The following is a 21,421-nucleotide window of genomic DNA, read 5'->3' on the forward strand; positions in this document are numbered from 1 at the left end:
AATCATGCATAATAATTGTTAAGTTTATAAAAAAATCAACATTAATAATTAATATATGCCATGTTATATGATACTCTTAATCTATATCTAAAAGTCAATGTTACGTATATATGATAGTGTTAGAATAAATCTCTTAACCTGTGATATTACAAACTACAAAAGAAACACAGGTTATTAATAAAATGCGGAAATTACAGATCAAATCATACCTCCAGCCATTGCCATGAAGAGTTCCTTGTTTTGGTTCTTCCAAGCTCTCTCTTCCTCTCTCTAGATGGTGTATAAGTCTGAATTCAAAGGGATGAGCTCAGGGACCAAATTCATGTTCTTATATAGGCATTCTACCATCAAGAATGCATTTACCAGCCATTACCACTCATTATTGACTGTTACAATTCATTAGTTGTCATTACCACCCATTAACAGCCATTGAATTTGGCTTCCAAAACTGACGAGCGTTACAGATTTTCAAAATGCTAGGACCAAATTATTACATTCTCCCACTTGGTCCAAACATTTTGACTTAATGCTCAATCTTCTTAAGAAATGAATATACGAATCATAGCGATAGTTCCTCGTATAACGAGTAATATCATCCATGTATTACAATATACTTAATTTCCCAAGCAATATACTCAAAGTGGTAATAAAACTTAATGAATAAACCCAATGTTTATTCTTGGTCCAAAATATAATTTTTCTCAAATAAATCAATGTGCACCCAAATATGAGAAAATATCATAATATAAAAGTTTCAATTTTAACATATAAGTATACAATCATAAAGTGGAACCAAGTCCCATTCTTTCTACATGATATTAAACGGTGGCATGCCCTTAGTTAAAGGATCAACGATCATCAACTCAGTGCTTATATGCTCAATGACCACTTTCTTGTCTTTTACTCTTTCTCTAATGGCTAAGTACTTAATGTCGATGTGCTTACTTCGACTTCCACTTTTGTTATTCTTAGCCATAAAGACAGCAGTTGAGTTATCGCAAAAAATTCTTAAAGGCCTTGAAATAGTATCAATTATCTTCAGCCCAGAAATGAAACTTTTAAGCCATACACCATGTGATGTAGCCTCAAAACAAGAGACAACCTCAGCTTCCATGGTAGAAGTAGCAGTCAAAGACTGCTTAACACTCCTCCATGAAATAGCTCCACCAGCCATCATGAAAATGTACCCAGATGTTGATTTACGAGAGTCAACACAACCAGCAAAGTCTGAGTCTGAATAACCAATCACATCTAGATTGTCTGTCTGTCTATACATAAGCATGTAATCTTTGGTGCCTTGAAGGTACCTCAGCACTTTCTTAGCAGCTCTCCAGTGGTCAATACCTGGATTACTATGATATCTTCCTAACATTCCAACTGCAAAAGCAATGTCAGGCCTTGTGCATACTTGAGCATACATGAGGCTTCCAACAACTGAAGCATAAGGAATGTTTTTCATTTGTTCCCTCTCAAAGTCATTCTTTGGACATTGGTTCAAATTAAACCTATCACTGTTCACAATGGGAGCAACACTTGGTGAACAATCTTTCATCCGAAATCTCTCTAGAATTTTGTTAATATAGGTTTCCTGTGATAGACCCAAAATACCTCGAGATCTATCTCTATGAATCTTAATGCCGATGAAATAAGATGCATCACCCATATCCTTCATGTCAAAATTCTTAGAGAGAAATTGTTTCACCTCATGTAGCAAACCCCGATCGTTGGCTGCAAGTAAAATATCATCTACATATAAAACAAGAAAACATATTTTACTCCCACTAACCTTGTGGTATATGCATTGATCCATGGGATTTTCATCAAAACCAAATGAAGAAATTATCCCATGAAACTTAACGTACCACTGATGGGAAGCTTGTTTTAAACCATATATAGATTTATTAAGCTTGCAAACCAAATGCTCACCACTATTAGAGGAGAAACCTTCAGGTTGTTTCATATAAACCTCCTCCTCTAAATCACCATTAAGAAAAGCTGTTTTCACATCCATTTGTTGCAACTCAAGGTCAAAATGAGCAACTAATGCCAAGATTATACGAAGAGAATCTTTCTTAGATACTGGAGAAAAAGTCTCTTTGTAATCTATTCCTTCCTTTTGAGTAAATCCCTTAGCAACAAGTCTTGCCTTGTATCTCTCAATGTTGCCTAATGAATCCCTTTTGGTCTTAAAGACCCATTTACATCCAATGGCCTTTGCCCCATTAGGCAACTCTACAAGGTTCCAAACTTTTTTACTTTGCATAGAATTCATCTCATCCTTCATGGCATCATACCATAAATTTGACTCTTTACAACTCATGGCTTGATCAAAAGTTTCAGGATCATTTTCAGCTCCAATATTATAGTCAGATTCTTGCAAATATACAATATAATCGCTAGGAATAGCTGATTTTCTTACTCTAGTAGACCTCCTTAATGTTGCATCAACATTTTCTTGGGGATCATGTTGTTCAACTGGTTGTTCATCATTTTCATGAATTTGATGATCAACTTGATCTACTGGATTATCAACAACAGTTTGTGGAATGCCAATCATGTGTTGTTCATCATCCCTTTGGACTTGAGGGGTATGAATTACAACCAATCTTTCATTTGATGTGGAAGGTTGAGATTCTATATAATCAATTTCAGAACCTAAGTCCCTCAATTGATCACTCCCACTGATCAAATCATTTTCAATAAATTTGGCATTTCTTGATTCCACAATCCTAGTAATATGATGTGGACAATAAAACCTATAACCTTTAGACCTTTCGGCATATCCAATGAAATACCCACTAATGGTCCTCGGGTCAAGTTTCTTCTCTTGTGGGTTATATATTCTCACCTCAGACGGACAACCCCAAACGCGCATATGTTTCAAACTCGGTTTCCAACCTTTAAACAACTTAAAAGGTGTCTTTGGGACAGCCTTGGTTGGAACACGATTTAATATATACACTGCCGTTTTTAGTGCTTCAGCCCACAAGGATTTAGGAAGATTGGAGTTGCTAAGCATACTCCGCACCATGTCCAATAATGTCCGGTTCCTTCTTTCTGCCACACCATTCTGATTTGGAGAACCAGGCATAGTGTATTGGGCAACAATCCCATGTTCTTGAAGAAACTTTGCAAATGGACCAGGTGCTTGTCCATTCTCAGTATATCTGCCATAGTATTCTCCACCTCTATCTGATCTCACTATTTTTATTTGCTTGCCACATTGGTTCTCAACTTCAGCCTTAAAGACTTTGAAGGCATCCAATGCTTCGTATTTGTTATGAAGCAAATAAACATTCATATATCGTGAATAATCATCTATAAAGGTGATAAAATATTTCTGACCACGTGCATCCATATCTAGACAACAAATATCAGTATGAATTATTTCTAATATGCTTGAACTCCTATTAGCACCTTTCTTAGACATGTTGGTCTACTTACCCTTAATGCAGTCCACACAAGTCTTAAAGTCAGCAAAATCTAGAGTATTGAGTACCCCATCTTTCACTAACCTTTTAATCCTCTCAATGGAGATATGTCCTAATCTCCGGTGCCATAACATAGAGGAATTCTCATTAATATTACACCTTTTAATACCAGTTTGAACATGCATAGAACTATAAGTGGCATTATTTTGTAAACCAAGAAGATAAAGACCATCAGACAAGATACCATTCCCAACACATTCAGAATTATAAAATAACTCAAATAATGTGTCTTTGAAATTAAAGGAATATCCAAACGGTACAAGCCTTGAAATAGAAATCAAGTTTCGGGAAAAACTTGGTACATAAAAAGTCCTTTCTAATTTTAAAATAAAGCCACTACTTAAAGTCAAAATGCAAGTTGCAATGGCCTCCACATGTGAGCCTAGCTTATTGCCTGATAAAATGCTTTGCTCACTTCCCACTGGTTTCCTTAGGTTTTGCATACCCTGTAAAGAATTTGCAATATGAATAGTAGATCCAGAATCAATCCACCAGGTGTTAATATTAACACTAACCATATTAGATTCATAACATACTAATGAGATTGATTTACCTTTCTTCTCAAGCCATTTCTAGAACCCGGGGCAATTCTTCTTCATGTGTCCTTCTTCTTGCAAAAGAAACACTTTGCCACCTTCTTAATATCAGCTTGAGGTGGTATTTTACCATTCCCCTTCTGATAAGCTTGAGACTTAATTGCTTTGTTCTTTCCATAAGCAGTAGTCAGCAATGCACTCTCACCCATCTCCATTACAAGTCTTTCTTCTTCCTGAACACACATGGTCATTAATTCATTGATAGACCATTTATCTTTATGTGTGTTGTAGGAAATCTTAAATGGCCCATATTCATGCGGAAGGGTGTTCAAAATGAAGTGCACTAGGAAGGACTCAGACATATCAACCTCTAATTTCTTAAGTTGAGCTGAAATATCTCACATTTTCATGATGTACTCACGCACACCTTTCACACTGGTGAGCCGAAGAGAAGAGAACTTCATGATCAAGGTGCTTGCTAAAGTCTTGTCTGAAGTGATGAACTGTTCATCAATGGCCTTAAGCAAGTCTTGGACCTTTTCATGCTGGTCAACAGAACCACGTATCCCAGCCGAGATTTTGGTCTTAATGAACATCACGCTGAGTCGGTTGGATCGCTCCCACCGCTCATATAGCGCAACATCAGCTGGGCTACTTTCATCAGTGATTGCAGGTGGTTCGTCTTTCCTTATAGTATAGTCTATGTCCATCCACCCCAATTGTAGAAGAATTCTCTCCTTCCATATCTTATAGTTATCTCCTTTAAGTTCGGGAACATCACATTGAATATCAGAAAAACTAATAGTTTGAGAAGTTGCAAAATTCAAAGGCTTATGTCAAAATTTGAGACATACTAATCTTAATTGTATCTTTTACCAATGTAAACATACCATAAAATTGAATCTTGTGACATAAAAATTGCTTGTGGGCTAAATTTTTAATTCAATAAGAAACAATTAAACCTTATGATAGAATAATCAAATTACTTGCTCAATATTCATGCTTTACGTGTACAACATGAAAATAATTTGATTTCTATCGCAAATATTTACTTTATGATAAAATCAACAAATTATACATACATCATGATGCCTATGAGTAAATCATGAAAAATAATACGTCATTTTATCCCAATTAATTATACAAATATAATAAAAATTCTTGTGAGATAAAATTCATTATATAAGTATAATTAATTACAATATTATGTCTAATTCCTTATATGATCTTTAACCAACTTAATATATAATTTTAATCAAATATAGATGTTGTGGCTAATCCATAATTAATCAAAATTATAAAGATCACTTAGACATAAAACTTTATTATATGAGAATAAATGGTATTTTGCATTTCAAAATCAAGATACAATATAATTATGAATAAGATTCTCATATAATTTTATAATTGAAATATAATATTATGCATTTGATTTCATATATATATGCATAGAATAAAATTTTCCAGAATATATTCATGCATAAATTAAATCAAAATTCCAAAAACTGGAAAGCAGAATGAGTATATAAGGTATTAAAAATGACTGCATATCAGGAAAGCTTTACTGGTTTAGTGGTTTGCACATATTATATTGTTCTTAGGGTGAAGGGTTTGACACCCAACTAGCACAAAACGTAGGATTTTTGTTTTTGTTTTTTTTTTTTTAACACTGTTCATCATCTTCAACCTTTAGCAGGTCAAACCCGACCCATACGCAGACCCGGTCGTTTTTCATTCATTTGGACACCATTTTTCACGTTTCAAAAGCCAAAATTAAGGAAATCAAATGAAATACAGATTTCTAATTTTATTCTTAAGAAACAAGGCCCTTCATACCATAAACGAAATCAAATCGGAAAATACCGAAAATCGAAAATGGACAAGGCAGAGGCAATTGTTGCTCTGATACCAAATGTTAGAATAAATCTCTTAACCTGTGATATTACAAACTACAAAAGAAACACAGATTATTAATAAAATGCGGAAATTACAGATCAAATCATACCTCCAGCCATTGCCATGAAGAGTTCCTTGTTTTGGTTCTTCCAAGCTCTCTCTTCCTCTCTCTAGATGGTGTATAAGTCTGAATTCAAAGGGATGAGCTCAGGGGCCAAATTCATGTTCTTATATAGGCATTCTACCATCAAGAATGCATTTACCAGCCATTACCACTCATTATTGACTGTTACAATTCATTAGTTGTCATTACCACCCATTAACAGCCATTGAATTTGGCTTCCAAAACTGACGAGCGTTACAGATTTTCAAAATGCTAGGACCAAATTATTACAGATAGTTCAAGTTTTTTTAACAAGTGAATTATAGAAAACGATAATAATTAATAAAAAATGGTTTGGTCATGGGATAATGAAGACTGAAAATATCAGGAAAATTACGTTAATTAGTAATTATTATTAGTGGGAAAATAAAATTTATAATAGGATGAAAGACTTAAAAAAACATTTAACTACTCATAAAAAATAATATAATTTTTTCTAGGTAGTCGATAATTGTCTAAAAACATATATAGTAAATAAAAAATGTTTTCAGGTGCCTTAAGCCTGAGTTTTACTCACTTTATTTGGTGAAGGGACAAACCTAATAATATTAACTAATCTCTTACAATATGATAAAACAAGATTTGAATTTTTATTCAAAGAAATTTTCATATTTAACATATTTATTTTTTGTTCTTGCGTGTATATATATATATATATATATATATATATATATATATATATATAAAATTAAATTGTTACAAAATTTTTATAATAAATATCTCTTTTAACACCAATAAAAGATTTCATTAATAAAACTAAACCTTTTTTTAACAATTAATAAAACGAAACTTGACACAAGGTGTCATCAAGATTAGATAAAAAGAAAAAGAAAAATAAGGGATCTATAGATTATGAGACCAATTGAATTTCGAAAGAGGGCATTTTATTGCTTTATTACAGCAGCCACACAGTAAATCACTCAGCAAGACAAGTTACACTATAAAAATAATAATAATAATGTACAAAAATTGAAATGACATGGGAACAATTGCATCACAGAGAGGACAAACAAGCCTACAACAATACCAAAGGGCGTTAAAAACCAAGAAAATTGTGTCAATTACAATGCAGCTCGTATCACAGGGCAGAAGTACTAGTGTAACATGTTTTCAACAACATATATAAGCACATATGTTGCATAACTTGCATAGTGTATTAATATGTAGAGCTTAGGACTTAGATAATCTACACTTAGGTTCTATTTTAACATGACTAGAGGTAAGGTATATCATTCACAGAACCAAGGTTAAACTCAATTTGCACACAAATACAGTCAAAACCCAAGTTCATGAGATAGTAAGATACACACATTAACAAGAGTGATAGAGTGTTGTAATTCAAAAGCAATACGTGAATTAACAAGAATTTTCATGTTAGTAATGCACTGTAAATTTAGATAATAGAAGGAACTAGCCCTAGCTTCTCACTTACCATCACCATCAAAACCAAACACAGAAACAAGCATTCATAGAAGACTGACCTTTCATGACATAGAACGAGAACAAGAATGCGAGAGTGAGTAGAGTTGTGAGTGAGAGCGAGAATGAGAGCACGAGAGTCAAAGATGAGGGGTTGCGACACCATTGCAGAGAGTGCATGAGAGTGAGAGTGAGAACAAGTGCTCGAGAGCCCGAGAGTGAGAGATGAGGGTGTTGCCGTGCCACCGCGGAGAGTGTGTGAGAGTAAGAGTGAGAATGAGAGCGTGGAAGTGAGAGATGATTCTGAGTGAGCGCGAGAAGAGGGGGAGACAAATTTAATTCAAGAAACACAACGTTGATTTTTCAAAAAAGCGACGTTAACATGATTTTGTTAATGTTAGTTTTTGAAAAAACTGATGTTAACGAACTCATGTTAACATCATTTTTTTAATGAACTCGTGTTATTTACGAATATGCCACCACGTTTTTGTTAACATCGGTTTTTGAAAAAATCGATGTTAACGTTGTGATGTTAAATCCATTCTTTCTAGTAGTGTTTCTACGATATAATAGTTAAGTTGTATTGTGACGAAGCGGGTCGTTACAATTTGTGGTATTCGAGATAACTATGTGTTTTGGGAAAGAACCTATGGGGAATAGGTTTATTGTGTCTTTTGTTGTGCATGTGGAATTATTTTTGTGATAGAAATAATTGTTGTGTGTAAAGTCTTTGGACTTTCTGTGCATTATTTCTTAAAGGAAATAATGGTTGCTAATGGCTTGTGGTTCTTGACCCTTGCGGGATCACGATGAGAGGACAACCCCGGTCTCAACCTTCTTCTTCTACTTCTATCCCGAATTTGGCTCAGATAGCCTAGAATTTAGAGGCGATGACTATAGCGATTACTTAGCCACAAGCCATTATGGCCTAGTATCATGCTGTTATGGCTTAGCATGAGCAACAACACCAAACTTCCATGGCTCAATATCAAGCTACCATGGCTAAGTAACACGAGGTTGTTATACCTTCTGAAGTTCAAGGCTTAGTTGAATTCAAGAAGAATGATCCTTCACAGTTCAAAGGGGAGTCAGACCAAAACAGAATTGATCTTTCACTCAAAGAGTTAAAGAAAATCTTCAGAGCTATGAATTGTCCATATGACCAAAAAATGACGTATTGCTACTTATATGTTGATTTGTGAGGCAAAGTATTGGTGGCATGGAGCTAGTCAACTCATGGAATCTAGTGAAGAGGCTATCACAGGGGCAAGCTTGAAAGAACATTTCCTAAGAAAGTATTTTCCAATAGGTGCTAGACATGCAAAGGAGATGGAGTTTCTACGACTAATTCAGGAGAACATGACTATGAACGAGTACTCATCCAAATTCGAATACTTGTCTAGATTTTGCACCTAGACTACTTCAAAAGAATGGAGATGTTGAAATTATGAAGAAGGAGAAAGAATTGAGATACAGAAAACAATCATCTCGGTGACTATTAGAGAGTTCCCAAAGCTAGTTGAAAGGATCAAGACAGTTGAGTGTCTTGAGTATGGTAATAGAGTTGTTAGGACTCGTGAAGCTTGACCATGTGGATTAAGGAAAAGATTCCAGTAGAAAAAACGTGCAGTAGGCCCCAAGACCAGCAAAAGACAAGATCTTTAATTATCAGTAGTAGCAACACAGGCATGGTGGCCCAACTGCCAAGGGCACCTTAATCACTTCTTAAACAGGAAATGCAAGGTTAAATGTTACAGATGTGGAGGAACACACTACGTCAATCAGTGTTATCAAAAGATTGAGGTTTACTATAATTGTCAAAAGCCCGATCACATTGATAAAGAATACAAAGTAGCACCAAAGGTTGAGGCCACAATGAATACAATGAAGACAACATACTAGTTGCGAAAGGCAGAGTCTTCACCATGAGCAGAGTTGAAGCTATAAAATCTAAAGACTTGATACAAAATGACTATGACATAGCCGATAACCTCCTAACTGTATTGTTTGATTTAGGCGCTACTCATTCTTTTATCTCTTTAGATTGTGAGGATAGATTGGGATTGCCTATTTTTTTTTCTTTTGACTTTCTTGTTTCTACCCCTACTTCTACTTCTGTAGAAACTTCAGTTCTTTGTGCAAGTTGTCCCATCTCTATTAGTGGACATAGTTATAGAATAAATTTGATTTGTTTACCTCTTTCAAACATAGATATTATATTAGGCATGGATTGATTATCTACCAACCATATTCTTATGGATTGTGATAGATAAACCCTTATCTTTCTAAATCCCAAAGATGTTGGATTTATCACTGCCAACCAAGCACATGCTGCTTTGGAAGAAAAAGCTCAAGGATACATGGTTCTATCTTTTCTAGAAGTCAAAAGTTATCTAGACCTAAACTTTGTGGATGTTGTTAGACATTTTCCCAAAGTTTCTCCAAAAGATATACATGATTTGTCTCTAAAGCGAGAGATCAAGTTCATCATTGATTTAGTTCTTGGAGTGAGACCAGTGTCGATTGTACCCTATAGAATGGCACCTGCAGAGTTAGTTATGTTGAAGAAGCAAGTTAAGGAGTTGCTTAAGAAACAAATGATAAGACTCAATGTTTCACCTTGGGGAGCACCAATATTGTTGGTGAAGAAAAAGGATATTGGTTCAAGACTATGTGTGGATTATCGTCAGTTGAACAAGGTCACAATCAAGAATAAGTACTAGTTACCTAGGATTGATGATTTGATGGACCAGTTAAGAGGTACTGTGATTTTCTCCAAGATTGACTTGTGATCTATTTACCATCAGATATGAGTTAAGGATGAGGATATATCGAAGATGACTTTTCGAACTCGATAAGGGAATTATGAGTATGTTGTGATGGCTTTTGGAGTAAAGATTGCTCCATCTATATTCATGGATTATATGAATATAATTTTCCGTCCTTTCTTAGACAAGTTTGTTGTTGTACTCATTGATGACATACTAGTTTATTCTCGTACTCATGAGGAGCATGAGAGTTACCTGAGAACTGTGTTAGAAATCTTGAAGGAAAAACAATTGTATGCGAGACTATAAAAGTGTAGGTTTTGGCTTAATAAGGTGAAGTAAGGCATGTGATTTCAGCAAGTGGAATCATCATAGATCTAGCAAAGGTAGAGACTGTGCTACAATGGGAACATTTGAAAATTGTTATAGAGATAAGGAGTTTCTTTGGGATAGCTGGTTATTATCAAAGATTCATAAAAGGTTTCTCGAAGATAGTTGCACTGTTGACACAATTTAGCCACAAGGGTCAACCTTTTGCATGGACTAAAGATTGTGAGCTAAGTTTCCACGAGTTGAAGTGTAGGTTAACTATCTCACTAGTGTTGATTTTATGTGCCAAACCCTAATGAGCCTTTCGAGGTTTACTATGATGCATTTCACCAAGGATTAGGATGATTGTTAATGCAACATAGGAAGGTTATGGCATATGCTTCAAGATAGATGAAGACACAAGAGAGGAACTACCCTACACATGATTTGGAATTGGATGCACTGGTGTTCGCTTTGAAGATATGGAGACATTACCTTTGTGGAGAAAAGCTGGATGTGTTTAGTGATCACAAAATTTTGAAGTTTTGGTCAGATGGATTTGCATATGAGACAAAGACATTGGATGGAGTTCCTTGAGGAATATGACTTCCAACTGATGTACCATCCTGACAAGGCTAATGTTATGGAAGATGTTCTTAGTAGGAAAAAAATTCATATGTCAACGTTGATGGTAAAAGAGTTGGAACTTGTGGAAAATTTTAGAGAAACCTGTATGTGGAGATGGATCATTGATCGAGGCCGTATCCGAATCAAATAAACATTAAAAATGCAGTATCTAGGAAGTGATCCTAGGTTGTCTCCCAACGAGCAATGGTCAACCAAACGTTCATAACATATAGTAATAAAACAGTAACAAATTGGGGGGGGGGGGGTTGTTTGTTTTTTTGTAAATTAAATAGCGAGCAAATTTAATTAGAAAATATCAGAATTAAAACATGTTGTTTCCCCTTGATTCTCAAGCAAGTCTCTTATCCTAGGTTACGAGAATTTATCCTTAATCAGTTCAACCACTTAATCCAACCTTAAATTAAATTACTAAGCAAAAATTAATGTAAGGCTGTCATTATGTGATTAAGCAACACATACACCAATTAATCATGAACGAAACTGATCATTAAGCATGAACATAAATTAAGCACAGAGACAATTAATCAAGCACTCAATATGCATGGATTAATAACAATAAATACAGAGTAATTGGTGAAAAGGAAAAACTGAGCAGAATTCAATAGTAATAATAAAACCTCAAAGAGAGCTGTGCTTAATCCTCAAGAGAAAACAACGATGGAGACTTAGCCTTCCATCAATCAGTAGAAAACAAAATTGCAGATTGAAGCAGAAAACGAAATTTTATTGCTACGTGAATAGTAAAAACTGGAATTGCAAAACCTAAAATTATTCTTTCTCCCAAAACGAAAAGAATCCTTAAACTAAAACCTTGGTGTTGTTATATAGGTTCTCAGCCCCCAAAGCTTACAAATCTGTTTTAAGTCCAAGCCCATTAATAAAATAAAATCTGGACAAGATAAGATAAGATTTGATAAAATAAAATCTAGATAAGATAAAATCTAGATGAAATAATATCTAGATTAGATACAATCTGGATAAGATAAGATTTGGTAGAATAAAATTGTATGCCCTCTTCAAGTCCAAGCCCAATTCTAGATTCAAGCCCAATTGCTTATAATTCTCCTGAAATTAAATTAAAAACACAAAATTAGTCTAGTAGGCCCAAATGATAAAACAACATAATTAAATTGACAATTAAGGCTAATCACTAATTAAAATGGTGACAAAAAGGGTTAAGAAATAGGAAAAAATGATGACACATCAAATCCCCTCACACTTAGCCTTTTGCACTCCTGGGCAAAATAAAAAAAACAAAGCAAGGGACAAATCCAGAGACATTAAAGAGAAACAAACAGACACAAAAACAATTACATATTTCTCAATGAATCTCAAGGAATGAAAAGAATGGGTAACATCCAACACGTAAAGAGTTAAAGAATCAAGGCCATCATGAAAATCATCTAAGCATCTCAAACATGGCTAGATAGTGAATCAGCTCAAGAATGAAAAGTGATAAAGCCTCACAAGATATGCACTCTATCTCTCAAGTGTCTAGGCTACTGTTTACTCTCAGAGCACCCATGAAAACAAACACCACATAGACTTGGCAAGACTCGAAAATTGACAACCACATCACAAGCACATGCACATGAGGATCAAAAGGTCTTTTAAGGTTGTAATGGGGCCAAGGACAAGATAGATGAAAGTATGGGATAGTAGCTAAAACCCAAAGGAATAGAGGAGCAATGGGGAATAAGTGGGAAGTAAGAAAAGTAGTAAACCCCAAAACCAAAATTACAAATTAAGCTTTAAAAAGTAAACCCAAAACAAAATCAACCAAGTCTTCAAACCAAGACCTCACTTATTCAACTTCATTTTTTTTGAACGTGGACAGTAGCAATTGAAAGCATTTGAAAAATAAAGCAACAATTAGGCAATATATGTATACATCATCAAGCATGGCCAATAAAAACATATCATCCAATGAAACATACCCCTCCCCCCCCCCCTCACACTTATTCCGAAAACAATTCCAAAGCTCCAAAATTCCTTAAGGGTAGGGTGAAATTATGGTTTTTCACTTAAGGCTTGTAATGAGCTTCAAAATAAAGAAAGGGGAACATAGGCTCAAAGGGGCTATCAAAGGAATTAATTCAAGGTAGGCTCATTTGGCTAGAGGCTTATAAGAACAAAATGCCTAATCATCTCTCAACATGCATGTGAAGAAGGAAGTATTAACAAGAGTCAAGCCAAGGCTATTGTGCAAGCAATCAATGGGGCAAAACACATCGAATAAAATAGATGATGATGGCTCAAATTCTCACCAAGGGTAAATCTATCACTTTCAATTCGAACTTTCAAAACTAACTTGACATGTAGAGAAAAACAAGGGTTTGAATTCACAAAATGCCAAGAGACTCCTATTTCAAAAACAATTACCCATTACCTGTACATAACCCAAAATTCAAAGAGGAACATGCAATGTTGTACACAAAACATAAAACCAAAATAACAAAATTAACCTTGAAAAAACCTAATAAAATTAAACTAGAATACCTAAAAAAATTAAAGAACAATCTCAATACCCAAAAAAATTAAAGAACAATCTCCCCCCCCCCCCCCTCACACTTAAAGAACACATTGTCCTCAATGTAGCACAATCATAAGATCAAGAACAATCAAAACAATCAATAAATTTGGACAAGTGCATCAAAAGTAAAGAAGGAGACAGAAAAAGAAAACTCCTTAAGTAATGGCGGAAGAGAAGTAGGGTGAAGTAAGGAGGTCTCCTCCACCACTACATCCACTAAGGAGGAATTTGTGAGGAATGGTTTCAGCTGGTGTCCATTGACCTTGAAGCTCTTATTTATGGACTCACTTTTGGTCTCAATTGTACCATAAGGAAAAACATTAGTCACCACAAAAGGACCAATCCACTTTGACCTCAACTTACCACTCATGAGTCCGAGCCTAGAGTTATACAATAAAACTTTCTGTCCAACCACGAAGTCCTTCTTAGCTATCAGGCTGTCATGGAACTTCTTGGTCTTCTCCTTGTAGAATTTGGAATTCTCATAGGCTTCTAAATGGATCTCATCTAGCTCACTTAGTTGCAACTTCCTTTCCTGTCCAGCCTGATCAATAGAGAAGTTGTAGGTCTTTACAACCCAGTAGGCTCTATGCTCTATCTCTACAGGAAGATGGTATGCCTTGCCAAAGACAACCCGATAAGGTGACATTCCTATGGGTGCTTTGTAGGCAGTCCTACTCGCCCAAAGAGCATCATCTAGCCTAGTGCTCCAATCCTTTCTGTTCGGCTACATAATCTTCTCCAAGATCCTTTTTATCTCCCTGTTTGAAATCTCAGCCTGCCCATTAGTTTGGGGGTGGTAAGGTGTGGAAATTTTGTGCACGACCCCATACTTTTTGAGCAAGGCATACATGGATATGTTACAAAAATGGGTGCCTTGATCACTAACGATGGCTCTAGGGACTCCAAACCTGAAAAAAAAATTAGATCTAACAAAATCCACAATGTCCTTAGCATCGTTAGTTCTGGTGGGTTTGGCTTTCACCCATTTTGAAACATAATTAACAACAAGTAGAATATAAACAAAACCAAAAGAGACAGGGAAAGGCCCCATAAAATCTATACCCCAGACATCAAACACCTCACAGAATAACATGGGTTGTTGAGGCATTTGCTGTCTCCATGAAGGTGAGCCGCCTGCTCTTTGACAAGGCTCACAAGTGCTACAGATTCTCCCCGAATCCTTGAAGATGGTGGGCCAATAGAAATCGTAGTCAAGCACCTTGCGAGCTATCCTTTGTATGCCAAGATGGCCACCTGGTGCGGAAGAATGACAGAATTGCAGGACCGAGTCAATCTCATGGTCTGGAATGCATCTCCTAATAACCTGGTCACTGCACAACTTCCACAAATAGGGGTCATCCCAAATATAATGCTTAGCATCACTCTTAATTTTATCATTTTGAGCTTTAGATGCTAAGGGAGGATAAATAGAAGTAATCAAATAATTCACAATATTTGTAAACCAAGGAGCGGGGAAGGAATCATAAATACTATACAGGATGTACAAATGGTCATGCAGAAAATCATCCTGAATGGTTGAGTCCTCAGACGCACGCTCAATCCTACTCAGATGGTCAACCACGAGGTTCTATGCACCACTTCGATCATGGATCTCCAAATCAAACTCTTGGAGCCAAAACATCCACCTAATCAATCTAGGCTTTGATTCAGCCTTCTTCAACAGGTACTTCAGAGTTGCATGGTCAGTATAAACAATAACACGAGTACCAAGCAAATATGAACGAAATTTTTCAAGAGCAAAAACTATCGCTAATAGCTCCTTCCCTGTGGTAGTGTAATTTGCTTTAGCATCATCCAACGTTCTGGAAGCGTAGTAGATCACCCGAGGCAACTTATCAATCTTTTAAGCAAGGACAACCCCCAATGCGTAATTGGATGCATCGCACATTAACTCAAATGGGGCTGTCCAATCTGGTGCCTGAATGATAGGGGTGGTAGTCACCGCATGCTTGAGGCAATCAAAAGCCTCTTTGCACCGGTCATCAAAATCAAACTCCACCTCCATTTGCAGCAGATTGGATAGTGGAAGGGCCACTTTGCTAAAATCCTTGATAAAGCGCCTATAAAACCCTGCATGACCAAGAAAAGAACGAACCTCTTGCACGCAAGAGGGGTAAGGCAATTGTGAAATAACATCTATTTTTGCAGGGTATACCTCTATGCCCCACTGGAAATGATATGCCCTAAAACTATACCTTGTTCTACCATGAAGTGACATTTTTCAAAATTCAGCATAAGGTTAGTTTCGATGCATCTATTAAGAACTTTATCCAGATTGTCCAAACATGCATCAAAAGAGGATCCATAAACAGTAAAATCATCCATAAACACCTCTATGCAGCTCTCTAAAAAATCACTGAAAATGCTAAGCATACACCGCAGGAAGGTACCAGGGGCGTTGCATAGGCCAAAGGGCATCCTTCTATAGGCAAAAGTGCCAAAGGGACAGGTGAATGTGGTCTTTTCTTGATCCTCAGGAGCAATATGAATTTGTAAATAACCAAAAAAAACCATCAAGAAAACAGTACTGAGACTTACCTGCCAAGCGCTCAAGCATTTGATCAATGAAAGGCAGGGGAAAGTGATCTTTTCTGGTTACCTGATTCAGCCTCCTATAATCAATGCAGACTCGCCAGCTGTTCTGCACTCTTGTGGGGATAAGTTTATCCTTTTCATTCTTGATCACTGTGAGGCCTGTCTTCTTAGGAACCACTTGGACTGGACTCACCCACTGGCTGTCAGAAAAGGAGTAGATGGTTCCAGCTTGTAAGAGCTTGGTCACTTCCTTTTTCACCATATCTAGAATGACGAGGTTGAGTTACCGTTGTGGCCGCCTCACTGGCTTAGCTCCATCCTCTAAAAGTATCCTATGCATGCAGGTAGATGGGCTAATACCAGGAATGTCTGCTAAAGTCCATCCAATGGCCTTCTTGTGCTTCTTGAGCACTAGCAACAACTTCTCCTCTTGCTCAGCAGCAAGGGAGGCAGAGATGATCACTGGAAATTTTTCCTTGTCCTCCAAGTAAGCATACTTGAGGTTTGATGGTAAGGGCTTCAACTCTGGTGTGGGTGGTGGCTGAACAGTGGGAGGAACCAGGGTAGGAGAAGAAGAAGGTTCCTCAGCCTGTACCTCATAAAGCAAGTCAGAAGTATATGTACTTCCTACAACATGGTTAGTGCATTTTGACTCTAAAAATTCAACATCATGAGGTACAACACCCAGAAAATCAGAACCAGACTCAAATTCAAATTCACTCTCAGCATAAAAATCAGATACAGGATCAAATTCAAACTCAGATTCAGATTCAATGCATAAGGAGTGACAAGTATGTAGATTAGATAAAAATGGATGTTTCCTACCATGAAGAACATAATCAAAATCAAACATATAATCCTCAACAATCTGATCAATTATCTTAGCACGAAAAACAGAATGATCCTTAGATGGATGTTTCATGGCATCAAGAATGTTAAAATGAACAACAATATCACCAAATTCCATAGACAATGTGCCAACATAAACATCTATCTTGATTCAGACTGTTTTCATAAATGGCCTGCCTAAAATAATTGGAACTGAACCATGGGAAAATCCCTCTTCCATATTAAGAACATAAAAATCAACAGGAAAAATAAGTTCACCAACCCGAACCAGCACATCCTCTATGAAACCTGCGAGGTAAGCAACAGTTCTATTTGCCAAATGAATCACCACATCTGTAGATTGCAAAGGTCCAAGAGATAAAGAATTGAAAATGGACAAAGGCATGACACTAACTGATGCTCCTAGATCTAGCATGGCATTCTCAAATTTACTGTTCCCAATAATGCAAGGTATACAGAAAGTACCTGGGTCCTTACATTTCTCAGGAATGTGAGGAACAGATTTACCTATCAATGCTGACACATTTCTGCCCATGCTAATCCTTTCATTTCCTTTGAGCTTCCTTTTGTGGGGCACAACTCCTTTAGAAACTTGGCATATCTTGGAATCTGCTTGATGGCATCTAGCAGAGGTATGTTCACCTCTACTTTTCTGAAGGTCTCCAAGATCTCATTTTCTGCTTCTTCCATCTTTTTGTTTGAAATTTCTCTAGGTGGGAATGGAAGAGGGATATAAGGCTGATGTAAGTCAGAATTACTAGAAGAAGGTCCACCAGCATGAAATTTTTTGTTAGGAAGCTTTCTCTTTTGTGCAACTATCTCATCCTCTTTTTCAGGTGTAGGTGCTGCTACTGGTGGAGGTACTTGAATTTGGTTGCTAGACCTCAAGGTGATGGCACTCACATTTTTCGGATTCTGCACAGTTTATGAAGGCAATTTGTCAGAATTTTGGGACTGAGCTTGGTTCATCTAAGTAGCCATCTGCCCCATCTGATTTGTCAGACTCTGAATGAAGGCTCTTGTCTCTTGTTGAAATTGCATATTCTGGATGGTCATTTTCCTCACTAACTCTTCTAAGGAAGGTTGAGGAGGAGCTTCAGTTGCTTGTTGTCTTTGTTGTGACTGTTGCTGTATTGGAGGAGGAACATATGGCTTGCTTGGACCAGCAACATTCTGGAAAGGAGGGACATGCTGTTGTTGTTGTGGAGGACTTGTCCATCTCAGATTTGGATGATTCCTCCAACCTGGATTGTATCTATTGCTTGAAAGGTCATAATTATTCTGTTGTTGTTGGTTTTGCTGTTGAGGAGGTCTATTATAAATGTTTGCAGCATAAGCTTCAGGTTGCTCATTGATTCCAAATTGCTACAAAGAAGGACATAGATCTGTATGGTGATCTGCAGAAGAACATAGACCACAGACTCATGCAATAGGTGTAGATTTATGATACATGGCAAGCTGAGTTACTAGGTTGACCAAGGCATCAAGTTTTCCTTCAAGCTTTTTATTTTCAGTAGATGAAGATGAATCCGTGGCCACCTCATGGACTCCTCTAAGAACAATAACATCATTTCTTGCACTAAATTGTTGGGAGTTGGAAGCCATCTTCTCAATCAAATTCCTAGCTTCAGCAAGGGTCATATCACCAAGAGCTCCACCACTGGTAGCATCAATCATACTCCTCTCCATGTTACTAAGTGCCTCATAGAAATATTGAAGAAGGAGTTGCTCAGAAATCTGGTGGTGAGGACAGCTTGCACACAATTTCTTGAATCTTTCCCAGTACTCATGCAAGCTTTCTCCACTAAGTTGCCTGATGCCTGAAATGTCTTTTTTGATGGCAGTGGTCCTAGATGCAGGGAAGAATTTCTCCAAGAACACCCTCTTATGGTCATCCCAACTGAAAATGGACCTGGGAGCAAGGTAGTGTAGCCAATATTTTGCCACTCCCTCCAGAGAATGAGGAAAAGCCTTTAGAAAGATATGATCTTCTTGGACATCAGGGGGCTTCATGGTGGAACAAACAATATGGAACTCCTTAAGATGCTTATAAGGATCTTCACCTACAAGACCATGAAACTTGGGCAGCAAATGTATTAGTCCAGTCTTGAGAATATATGGAACACCCTCATCAGGATATTGAATGCACAAGCTTTCATAAGTGAAATCAAGTGCAGCCATCTCCCTAAGAGTCCTCTCATGAGGTGGAGGTTGAGCCATGTTCTCAGTATGAAAGTTAGTAGTGGAATGTTCAAAATCAGAATATTCAGAATCACCCTCAACAGAATGCACAAAATGACCAGGATGCACACTATGCCTAACTAATCTATGAAAGGTTCTATCTAATTTAGGATTAAAGGGTTGTAAATCACCTGGATTGCCCCTAGTCATGCACTATATGCAGCAAATAATGTGTTTCTCAAGAAGCACCTAACAAGGGGGTAAATCTACAACTATACTCAAACGATATCAAAATGAGCTGAAGTTTTGTGATGAATACCCTAAAATCATGAAAAGATAGCACAAAAAATTTCAAACAAAAATTCAAAGTCTAACTATGAAAACTACCTAAGCAAAGTTTAGAAAAATAGGACAATAATACTTGAAAAATAAAAAAAAATTTAGTAAACGGCTGATTTTTGGAGCTTGGGAGACCTCAACCGGCTAAAGCAGGTTGCCACAATATAGGAAATATTTTTCTACCCCAAATGCATATATAATAATAGTCGTTCTGATATCCAGAGCAAAAGTTATGGCCGTTTTAAGTTTTGCTAAAAATAAGTTCCCAAAATTTTTGTCTTTCTCAAATACTGCCACACCAAGTGCTCCTGGTATTTTTCACACAAAATATGGATCAAAAGAAGTTACCACACAAAAAATCAGCCAAAAATAACAACTCTAACTATCAAAACAAAAATCGCAAATCAAATTGCAAAATCAGTCGCTAATCACTATTCAACACTGTTCATAGCAAAACACAAAGCTGAATCAGTCGCTAAACAGGGAATGCAACTGAAATGCAAAACATAATGCTACACAAAATAACATAACTAAACACTATTATGAACCTTTGGCCCACTGCTCCCCGGCAACGACGCCAAATTTGATCGAGGCCGTACCCGAATCAAATAAACATTAAAAATATAGTATCTAGGAAGTGATCCTAGGTCATCTCCCAACGAGCAATGGTCAACCAAACGTTCATAACAAACAGTAATAAAATAGTAACAAATTGGGGGGGGGGTTATTTTTTTGTAAATTAAACAGCGAGCAAATTTAATTAGAAAATATCAGAATTAAAACATGTTGTTTCCCCTTGAATCACAAGCAAGTCTCTTATCCTAGGTTATGAGAATTTATCCTTAATCAGTTCAACCACTTAATCCAATCTTAAATTAAATTACTAAGCGAAAATTAACATAAGGCTGTCATTATGTGATTAAGCAACACATACACCAATTAATCATGAACGAAACTGATCATTAAGCATGAACGTAAATTAAGCACAAAGACAATTAATCAAGCACTAAGCATGCATGGATTAATAGCAACAAATACAGAGTAATTGGTGAAGAGGAAAAACTGAGCAGAATTCAATAGTAATAATAAAACCTCAAAGAGAGCTGTGCTTGATCCTCAAGAGAAAACAACGATGGAGACTTAGCCTTCCATTAATCAGTAGAAAACGAAATTGCATATTGAAGCAGAAAACGAAATTGTATTGATACGTGAATAGTAAAAACTGGAATTGCAAAACCTAAAATTATTCTTTCTCCCAAAACGAAAAGAACCCTTAAACTAAAACCTTGGTGCTGTTATATAGGTTCTCAGCCCCCAAAGCTTACAAATCTGTTTTAAGTCCAAGCCCATTAATAAAATAAAATCTGGACAAGATAAGATAAGATTTGATAAAATAAAACATAGATAAGATAAGATAAGATAAAATCTAGATGAAATAATATCTAGATTAGATAAAATCTGGATAAGATAAGATTTGGTAGAATAAAATTGTCTGCTCTCTTTAAGTCCAAGCCCAATTCCAGATTCAAGCATAATTGCTTATAATTCTCCTGAAATTAAATTAAAAACAAAAAATTAGTCCAATAGGCCCAAATGATAAAACTGCATAATTAATTTGACAATTAAGGCTAATAAGTAATTAAAATGGTGACAAAAAGGGTTAAAAAATAGGAGAAAATGATGACACATCAATCATGATTACATTAGTTGTGGCATGATCATAGTTGTAA

The 21,421-nt window shown here is 36.3% G+C and overlaps 1 protein-coding gene and 1 pseudogene across 1 annotated transcript; both read right to left on the reverse strand.

Annotated features, from left to right (window-relative positions):
* Positions 1-4,425: 4,425 nt before the first annotated feature.
* On the reverse strand, positions 4,426-4,737 carry LOC114402042. Its single transcript, XM_028364587.1, has one exon. It carries the CDS (start codon positions 4,735-4,737, stop codon positions 4,426-4,428), a length of 312 nt encoding a protein of 103 aa, XP_028220388.1.
* Positions 4,738-14,148: 9,411 nt separating this feature from the next.
* Positions 14,149-16,217, reverse strand: LOC114402043 (annotated as a pseudogene).
* Between the last annotated feature and the right edge of the window lie 5,204 nt (positions 16,218-21,421).

Source organism: Glycine soja, chromosome 20, assembly GCF_004193775.1.
Source record: "Glycine soja cultivar W05 chromosome 20, ASM419377v2, whole genome shotgun sequence".
Taxonomy (NCBI): domain Eukaryota; kingdom Viridiplantae; phylum Streptophyta; class Magnoliopsida; order Fabales; family Fabaceae; genus Glycine; species Glycine soja.